The sequence below is a fragment of the Acartia tonsa genome, chromosome 6, assembly GCF_053477335.1.
Source record: "Acartia tonsa isolate MP-2025a chromosome 6, ASM5347733v1, whole genome shotgun sequence".
NCBI lineage: Eukaryota > Metazoa > Arthropoda > Copepoda > Calanoida > Acartiidae > Acartia > Acartia tonsa.
Window position 1 is genome coordinate 9,420,644 of NC_137265.1, and position 10,165 is coordinate 9,430,808.

A 10,165-nucleotide genomic window follows, 5' to 3' on the forward strand; every position below is an offset into this window, starting at 1 on the left:
TTCACAGTAGCTTTTCTTCTTTTTTCTAGACCCTACAGCGGCCATTTACTTACTTACTTACCCTTACTCAACCTAACCTATCCTAAAATAAGCATGAAAAGCTACTGTGAAATATTCGGAGAAAAAAAACTCAAGATTCTAATTTTAGCCTAACAATTTAGAATCCGAATCCGCTATTGAAATAACGGATTCCGGATTCGGATTCTGGATTCTAAATTTGATCAAAAATTGGACGGATTCAGGATTCGGATTGCCAACCCTAGATCGTTTGGTTAGCAACCAAAGCCGGCAAAATATTCTAGGCATAATTAGCAAATATATGATAAAGTAGTAATCAGTTACCTAATATAACTTGTAGGAACACTTGGTAACATTATGATGACACTCTCATCCTCTCTCCTAGCCTCTAGTAGCATGTCAGCTAACAAAGGTGATATATGAGCCAGTATAACTTGATGGGCGGGTACTACACAGCCGTCTTCACCCTGCAGATGCGCATCCACCATAAAGCCAAGCTGAACAAGATTAGTTTTTATGAAAGCGTATGCCTTATAAATAGAAAAAAAGATCACAGTCCTTGTCTTCTACAGACAAAAATTATAGAACGTCTGAAAATCAGTTTCAAAAGGCATTAAAAATCTTTTAAAAAGTTAAATTATTAGTTACTTTTCCGCCAGTTAAAATACAGTTACTTTTAAAGCATCGTTTCATCTCCTTCGTTATAGAAAGTCCAGCGTAAAAATGCACTTAAGAAAAACAATTCATTTTGTCTAAATAATCAATGTTTTTTCCCAATAAATTACAGGGGCATTTTATTAAGTAAAACTTTGAGTAATTTTTTTTTAATCCCTTTCTTCATGGTATCAGTTGTGATCAGGGAGGGATGTTTATTACACTAGTCCCCAAAGCTTTATTATAACATTTTCTTAACGTTCCTTAACAACTTTGGGGACTTTAATTGAATTTCGATTGGTTGATTATTAAGTTGAGTGTCAAAACGTTTCATCCACTAATACACTAATAATAATGTAGTAATCTAGAAAAGAGTTGTTTTGTGTACCATTATTGTATATATATATGTATACATATCAATTTATCAGCCATTGTCTCATCCCTTTAAACCCCTGGTTGTGAGTTAGTATTGGTATATAGATTTATCTTACCTCCAGATATCCTGTAATTGTGTTAGCAATACTTCCATACCATCCTGCTAAGGCTACATTCGACACTAAAATAACATTAGTTCCCAATATTTTTTTTCTTTTATTTAAGAGTTTAGGATAAGCTTTTTAAAAGCGAAGCTTTTCTATAATTAGGGTCGGTCCGTCCGTCCGTCCGAGATAGATAGCTTTTATTCGTTAATTTAGGCATGTTAGAATTGTCCTATCGATTTCAAACTTTGCATGATAATTCCTGTAGTAGTTGGGTACGATTTAGAAAGCGTAGCAACTCTATAATCATTACCAGAATGTCCGTACGTCCATTTTAAACATGTTGATTTTTCTACTTTTTTAACAACAAATTTTCAAGTGTTTTAATTATCCTTTTGATCCGATTTTTGGTATATTGATTCCTGGGACAACAAAGAACAATATTATAAGCGAAGCAACTCTATAATCAGGTCCAAAAATGTAAGTATGTCCATAAACATTATCCTATTTTTAAGCAGTTTTTCAACAAATTTACCTACAATTTTGATTCGACATTTATACATTTATGTTCCGATTTTTCAGTTCAGATACTATACAAGTGTTAATGTCCGTTTGTCCTACCATTTCAGTGCTTCGCTTTTATGGATGTTGTCATCCTTGTTTATATTAGAAATAAATGTTTCAAGTTTTTGTAGAGAAAAAAAAAAGAATATATTAGACAGGGACGAGAAAATAAGAGGAATACATAAAACGCATTTGAGACGCTGAATGACAGACCGACAACAGTGACTTCTGGAGTAGCTTTTCTAATACAGTCAAAACTTAACCTGGGTCTAATTTTTCTGCTGTTTCCTTGTTAGTAGAAGGTTGAGTATGATTCTTATTTTTTTCAGATGTGTCTTTATCAATCCAAACATGAAAAGTTTCTGTATAAATTAGAATTCATTAACATTGATACTGTTATTGGCGCCCCCACCAAAAAATAAACCATAAAGTTAGAATGTTTTTCCGTCAAGTTCTTTTGTATTTCAGCGGATTTTTAAAATGGTTTCACCACAAAATAAGTAAAGGGGGTAAGGAAGAGTCAAACGGGTGGCATTATTTTCTGACCAAACTGTAAAATTTCTCTGTTAAATTAAGTTTTAAAAAATCATGAGACATTTAAACTTTTGATTAAAGGTACAAAATGCCTTTAAAAATACTGACACAAAAAAACCTAGCAAACCGAGAATTTAAACTATTGATTTTGCAATTACAGGGCAAAGGGGACTATGCACGAACGAGAGCAAGTGATTCTAAGCACCTTCCAGCAGTGATTCTAAAAAATGTTTTTTGTGAATATATTAGGGTTACGTTTGATATAGTTATACCAACTAAACAAAATTAAGTGTTACCATTTAAAACATTTTTTTATGAAATATGATCAAATGTTTTGTTGAGTTCAAACTTCAAAGGTTAAAATAAAAAAAAAACATGCTAAAACATAATCAAATGCCGCAAATTATGAAAAAACACTAACATTACCTACAATATTTCAATCCTACAATCCCTTTTTCTAAATTAACATTTTTCATTGAAAAAGTTTACTTTTGTGTCACAGCAGTTTTATCTCAACAAAACATTTGATGATATATAGCCAAAAAATGCCTAACATTTCAAATTTTTTTTTATATAAAACCATGGTGAAACTTATTATTTTAAATTGATAAAATGGTATCAAACATAACACATTTTATTTACAAAAAAAAAACATTTAAAAACACTGCTGGAAGGCGCTTAGAATCACTTGCTCTTGTTCGTGCATAGTCCCCTTTTTGCATAAGATGCCTCCTGAAGGCTTCTTTTGTTATCAAATGTTAAATGAATTCCTGTTTTTGATTCAACGATTTCTGTTTCCTCCTCTACATAAGGTGAATTCTGGATATTAGTACCATTAATACTAATTCCCGCATTTTCTTTCAGCCTGAACATAATTTAATTTAATGATTTAATAATTCTTATGTATATTTACTTAGAAATCTCTATCAGACGGTTAATGCGTTCTACGCAGTTTTTCTATGTTTTTTTTTCTTGTTTAAATAACTAGTGGCTGCTCCCATATCATCTATGGTTTAAAGAAAGACAGCAAAAATGGACTGAAACCATATTTTAGACACATATCTAAAAATGAAATAGCCTAAAACCATCCCGGACCCTATGGAATGCTTCCTTATATGGAGAATTTTATCGGTTCAGTAGTTATCGATATCTTAAGCTACAGACAAAAAAACTTACTTTATAAAATAGGATAAAAATCTTACTTTTGCAGAGCTCTTCTAATTTTATCCTTGTCGATGTAAACATTTTCTATGTTATTAAAACCAGTAGATACCGGCTTTACAAGTTTAATCAACTTATTTGGAAAGTGCACAATTTCAGGTTTTCGCGGATTTTTGTCTGCAATAATTTTATTTGGTAGATTTTCTTCCCTTGGCGGATAATTAGAAGGCAAAGGATCTCCTGAGGTAAATCTGATAACTTTTGAATTCAAATCAAGTTCACTTTCATTTAAACGTTGGTTAATGATGTCCTCATGAGTGTTGACTTGTTTGTGTGCATTGTTTGTTGGATTATTTATAACTACAGATATTGTTTTGGGTTTTCTGTTGTCAACCACCATGGAAATTGTTTCATTAACCTAAAAAATAAAATTTTATTTTCAGCTTTATACAAAAGTACCTACAAAATGATGTTATTTAAAGCCAATAGGTACCTAAAGGGTGAGCAAAAAAATGCGTAGATTTTTAAAATTTAAATTGCGCGGCTTGTGTTAATGGTAGAAAAAAAGGTATGCATACCGTTGGCACCACCATGGACTCTATTTTTAGGAAATATAAAAACGATAGCTGTGCTACGCATAATTTAGAAGCTACGTGTTAAAATGTCCAACTGACTTAAAACTTGACTTGCGAGTAAATCACTAAATATTCAAGTATTTAACAAATGGATGTAGAATATACGTGGATATTATGACAGGAAAAAAATTGTAGTCAATGTAGGTTGCCATTTCTTCTCTCATTTATTGGTCAGTTCGTTCATCTGGTAGAAGGGTAAGGATTGGGTGAAGGATTGAGGAGATTGTTATTTTAGGCCGCTACAAGTTTCAATTTATTTGAGTACATGATAATCTGGTGTATGATCCAAGTAACAATAAATCCATTTGTAAACAGCTGATTATACTTATTAGTTTCCTACCTTAGTTTCTAATCCGACAATCGATACTTTATTGTCAGAAATCATTTTTCAATTTTTCATTATTCTGAAAAAATCAACATAATATAAATGGATGTATTTTTAACAAATATCACAGGTAAAAGATTGGATGACTTAAAAAAAGGATAAGTGTCAGGAATTTTCTTTATGTTCTTGTTTTAGAACAAAGCCAGTTCTTTTTGGTACACCAGCTATCAATGCTTCTGGCCAACTTTTTGTTTCCTGAAAATATTTCAATCATTTATTTTTGAGAGCTAAGCTTTAATAGGTATACCTAGTAATGTCTGTACAATACGTAGGTATTTACTAACATTATAATTGTATCTCAAATATTTAAACATCTATCATTCATTTGTTCTGTTGCAATAGTAAATTTTGCTTTAAGGATGATGTCATCCTTGTATTTATGTCAAATTTGAATTTTACAAAACACAAACCTGAAATTTGAGAAGGATATCAAAGACTTGATTGACAGTTAAAATTTGTTTGAAGGTTCCGCCGTCAGATTTCTCCATGTACAGAGGAATGGGTAATTTTCTAGCGGTCAACCCGACAGTTTCTGTGTATTGTAATGAAACCTTAACAAATAAAGACAAGGATGTAAATAGATAGCACAGCAATAATATATTGTAATAATTATAGTAATAATGGATAGAATTTATATGTTAAACAAGGATGACAACAATCATCCATAAAAGCGAAGCACTGAAACGGTAGCACCATGCAAAATTTGAAATCGATAGAAAAATTCTAACATGTCTAAATTAATGAAAAAAGCTATCCGTTACGGACGGACGGGCGGACCGATCCTAATTATAGAAAAGCTTCGCTTTTAAAAGCAATTTTTCGAGTAATAGCAAACTAAATAAATCTATGCTAAAATCTCGCTTATGAAGGTATGTGTTTGTTGATTTATCATAAAGATAAGTTATACAAAACAAAACATGATTTTGATGCTTTCCCATTTAGTATCTGTCGAGAACTGCCCCCCCCCCCCTCCCCCCCCAACAGTGGTGCCCTAACCTTGCGAAGCCATCAGTACCAAATATAACCTAACCTACAGTAATAAACAATCAAACGAAAAGCTATCTCATCCTTATGTTTATAAGGGGGTTTCTGTGATCAACAAGACATTTAGAGGGAATACGCAATGATATCTTACCCTACTCTGAACAGTGTCATCAACAAGTCCACCAATAACATAAACTTTATCATCTTCAATATTTTCCAGGTACTCAGCAGCATCAGGAGAGAGGTAGATCAGTTTACTAATATCATGTTCTTCACTTATACTTTCCTAAAATTAAATCTATTTTGAAATAGGTACCTAGGTATAAATGATGGTTTTTATAAAAGTTAAGAATTTAAAATTCATTATTTTATTAGTTTTCCCTAATTAAGGCAAAAGTAATAATATCTGATTTAATTTAAATAAATCAGTTGGACTATTGTTAAATTCTTGTAGCAAGGGCAATTGAAAATTATCATAGAGAGAACTTAACACGGCCTAAAGTTTAAAAAAAACATCGAAATTTAGGTATCTATTTTTGACAATCCAATTATTTTGTTTTGGCACATTTCTAACAATATTTCGAGATTACGTAAAAAGACCTAATTCTAAAAAAATCTTTAGGGGGTATATTAAAAACAATTCCCCGAAATAAAAATTTGAACCAACCTCTATCATGTTAACATGAAACTGTTGAAATCCAGTGATTTTTTCCACACAGGTTTGATATATTATACCATCCCTCTAAATACGAAGCATTTATTAACAAAATGAATCAGCAAACAAAGATAATATGACAGTTAACTCTAATACAGAGCAAATAACTTTCTTAAAAACTTGAACGAAAAATCGGAAGTTCCTACGCACATTCTCTATTTCTAACATATTTTCGCTACTTCAAACAAAAGTAAATTGTCAAAAATTTCTGACTCTGCTTACCTTTAGATTTGAAAAGGTAAGATTAAATGGAGATATGGATGCCTTGTTTGATCCGTATATACGCTTCAATTGGTTACAAAGGCGTTGGGTTTCCTAAACAGGTTTTATGCTATTAACATGAAGAATTTGCTAACTAAAAGAAAAGTTTTAAAAGATCTCTATCCTTATATAAAAGTATTATGATCTGTGTCTGTCTGTACCATAATATCTCGCTAACTGCTAAACCGTCATGGTTCTCCTTTACAGTGTAGCTTCAGGTCAGTGTAGGGACTGTTTATATTTATATTTTGGGGGAGGGTACCACCCAAATCCCAAGAAAATCACCCCTATAAATATGATCCCTTAAGAATTTTATTCTTTTCAAATCTTTATTTCTTATCAAAAATTGTGTGAAATATTACCTTGTTTGTCATATTTGTTGCATATTGAAGGTCTATAAAAACCTAGGAGAATAATAAGTCATTAGGTAAAGTATTTTATAAAAAAACAAAACTAGGTTATATTTTATAGTTTTAACATAACGAATTTCTCATTTAAGCTTAATTTATTAAAGAAATGTCTTTACAATAATTACTGCTTGGTTCTTAGAAAAAAACTTACTTTTATTCCAACTTCCTTTGCATTGGTCAATCTTTCTATTTGTTCCTTTCTTGTCTCGTCCTGAAATGAAATTATGTATACTTATAAATTGAAAATCAATACTGGAAAGAATTTCAAAATAAGAGTTGTACATTAGGATATATAAGTTGGAAGGAATTTTAATGTTAGAGGGAGATTTGAAATCTGCATCAAATTTTAAGGATTTTTTTGATAAAATTCCCTTTTTTGTATAATTCTTTATCTAAAAGAGGAAATACAATTTAAGTTCATAAATTTTGACCAATAGGATAGGTGGATTGGAAACTACCTGAGCTCTAATTGGTTGAATGATGTGCGACACTTAAGCTTCTCCAATCAGAGCGCAGAAAATTTTCAATCCACCAATCACAGATGTCAAAATTAATTAACTTAAATTGTATCTCCGCTTTTAGATAAAGAATTATACAAAAAACGAATTTTATAAAAAAAATCCTTAAAATTTGATGCAGATTTCAAATCTCCCTCTAACATTAAAATTCTTTCCAAATTAAAGGGTGAGCAAAAAAAAATGCGTACCTTTTTAAAATTCAAATTGCACGGCTTGTGTTAATGGTAGAAAAATGTTATGCATATCGTTAGAACCGATTTGAACTCTATTTTTTGGAAATATAAGAACGATTCTTCTGCTACGTATAGTTAGGGAGCTACGTGTTAAAATGTCCCAACTGATGAAAAACTTGACTTGCGAGTAAATTTTAAAATATAACTAAAAATTAGAGAAGATATTTTACAAAAAGAGATGCCTACATTTTTAAATTTCAAATTGCGCAGCTTGTGTTAATAGTAGAAAAATGTTACGCATACCGTTAGAACCGCTATGAACTGTATTTTTTGGAAATATAAGAACGGTTCCTGTGCTACGCATAGTTTAGGAGTCAGATGGTAAAATGTCCCAAAATTTACTCGCAAGTCAAGTTTTAAGTCAGTTGGGACATTTTAACATGTAGCTCCTAAACTATGCATAGCACATGAATCGTTTTTATATTTCCTAAAAATAGACTTCATAGCGGTTCTAACGATATGCATAACATTTTTCTACTATTAACACAAGCCGCGCAATTTCAATTTTAAAAAGGTACGCATTTTTTTTTGCTCACCCTTTATATATCTTATTGTACATTTTATTTATAATATAAATTGGAGTGAAATATTAAGGATGGGTATGGGAGATACTCACGTTAGTTGGAAAACATAATCCGTCGGCAATGAAACTGGATAGAATATACCTTTGGTTTTTCTCCACCTTGACGCCTTTCTTTAAATCTCTCTCTTCTTCGAGATCTTTCCTCTTTTCTTTTATCTTTCTTGCGACCTAATTTTGTAAAAAAAATTGTTTAAATGTAGTGTTTAGCCTTTCATATGTTTATAATTGGGTATACTTATTTCCTTATAAAAGATACACGCCTACCTAACAAATAAACAGGACCAGCTCTTACCAATAACGAAATTAATTCGGGAAAAAATCACGAAACCTATACGTGTTTTCAGCTGTCGTTGGGGGGCATACATCGTAAAATTGACGACCTCTCCGTTTGCCCCACAAATATTATTTTGTATTTATTTTGCTTGTTGGTTATACCTTATTCCTGAAACAGGACAGACGATCGGATATTTTGAATTATGAAAAAGATTAGATACCAACAAATTGATAAAATTAATCTTCTCAATTAAAACGATTGCAAACTAAAATTTCATTTATTCATATAAGTAATCTTTAAGTTCAAAATATGCAGGGATAAAATAATAGACGATAAATTGATGTATATTCCCAATGAACTCCTTTTATATGGACTAAAATTGGAAAAGATTTGATATTGATAGTGTTTGAACTAAAAACTATAAAGGTATAATTATCTATATAAGTAACCAAAGCCTTTTTTTTAAACCAAAGATTGAGAGAACGTTTGTATTTAACTTTAGGTACTAGATTTATTTACACTCTAATGGCCCCTCCCTGTCTAATAATATTAGATATAGAATATAAGTTATTTCTCGCATCGTATTATAAACAGCTTTCCGCGGATATAAAATGTACAATTATAAGATTAAAACCTGTTTTTATTAGCCCCGAGGTGTCGAAGGCACGGGCTAAAAAAAACTGGCTTTAATCTTATATGATTGTACAAACATTTTTATATTTGTAGAAAGCTGGATATAAAACGATGCTAGACATAGTTTTTTCGTATGGATGAGAACCGGTTCCTATCCACCAGATTCGAATAAATACGAGAAAATAATAGAAATAATAAGATAAATCTGACCTGAAATTGCTTCATATCTATTCAGCTTTTTCTGCTGATTTTTTGACAAAATTTTATTTTCGCACTCATTATAAATTTCTGGGCCGTCCAAACTTAGTTCTAGGTTTTCCAAGCCTTCTATAAGCTCCATTTTTAATAATTTTTTTTTGATATAAACATCTATACTACCATAGCTTATTTTTGTTTAAAATGAGATGAATTTGCGATAAAATTCAACTTTTGTTGACATTTTTGTGTTGTAGCGCAGATGCCGTGAAAAGTTTTAAAATGCAGAAAACTGAAATGTCGTCTTAGATAATAAGCTTTCCTTATTCTAAAAAGGCTTTTATATTATCCTACTGTATCAAGTTTTAATATTTGTCCCTTAAGATCTCATTAACCGCCGACCCGATCAAATTACTCATTTTTAATTCCCTTCACGCAGGCCAAATTACTGGTTTTAAGCTACCTTCCCCAAAAATCGCCCAATTCTTGACAAACCTCGATCAACAAATACATCATATTAATTTTTATTTCATAAAAAATACAAGTTTACATGTAATTTTCACTGGTTACATAAAATATTAAGTAGGTAATTACTAACATCAATAAATGTAAATATTTCAGTATTTTGTAGTTTTTCAGTTTAATAATATATGCAAAAATATTTCTTATTTCATATGAAATAGAAAGAGCTTCATATATTAGATATTTGAGCGTTTTGCAGGCAAATAAAAAAAACTAAAATAATAAAATTATTTGGATCTGGTTCAGTTTGCGTTAAAATGTTGCTAAAATAGATTATTTAATAGTACAGAAAGGCTGGTAGTGCACAAGTCTAAAATCTATGAAACGTTGTAAATGACATAAGAAAGCCGACAAATAATCTGAAATAGCCAATGTTCTTTTTGTTGTAAGGAAATAATCGGTTCCAG

At 30.9% G+C, this 10,165-nt stretch overlaps 2 protein-coding genes across 2 annotated transcripts in view; both read right to left on the reverse strand.

Moving 5' to 3' along the window:
• LOC145321794 (uncharacterized) overlaps positions 1–4,482 on the reverse strand; it is a 25,644-nt gene extending 21,162 nt beyond the window's left edge. The window contains exons 1-6 of the mRNA XM_080163414.1: positions 4,386–4,482; positions 3,452–3,828; positions 3,020–3,114; positions 1,979–2,077; positions 1,164–1,228; positions 343–515 (exon numbers count right to left, since the gene is read on the reverse strand). Coding sequence (XP_080019540.1) covers positions 343–515; positions 1,164–1,228; positions 1,979–2,077; positions 3,020–3,114; positions 3,452–3,828; positions 4,386–4,430 — 854 coding nt within the window. The 5' untranslated portion in view covers positions 4,431–4,482. The remainder of the gene's footprint in view (positions 1–342; positions 516–1,163; positions 1,229–1,978; positions 2,078–3,019; positions 3,115–3,451; positions 3,829–4,385) is intronic.
• LOC145321795 (tRNA methyltransferase 10 homolog B-like) lies at positions 4,448–9,519 on the reverse strand. The gene is made up of 9 exons (XM_080163415.1): positions 9,252–9,519; positions 8,217–8,302; positions 6,952–7,011; positions 6,753–6,794; positions 6,352–6,444; positions 6,082–6,156; positions 5,566–5,700; positions 4,841–4,981; positions 4,448–4,625 (listed from the first exon to the last, which is right to left on the reverse strand). Exons 1-9 carry the CDS (start codon positions 9,379–9,381, stop codon positions 4,536–4,538), a joined length of 852 nt encoding a protein of 283 aa, XP_080019541.1. The 5' UTR covers positions 9,382–9,519; the 3' UTR covers positions 4,448–4,535.
• Between the last annotated feature and the right edge of the window lie 646 nt (positions 9,520–10,165).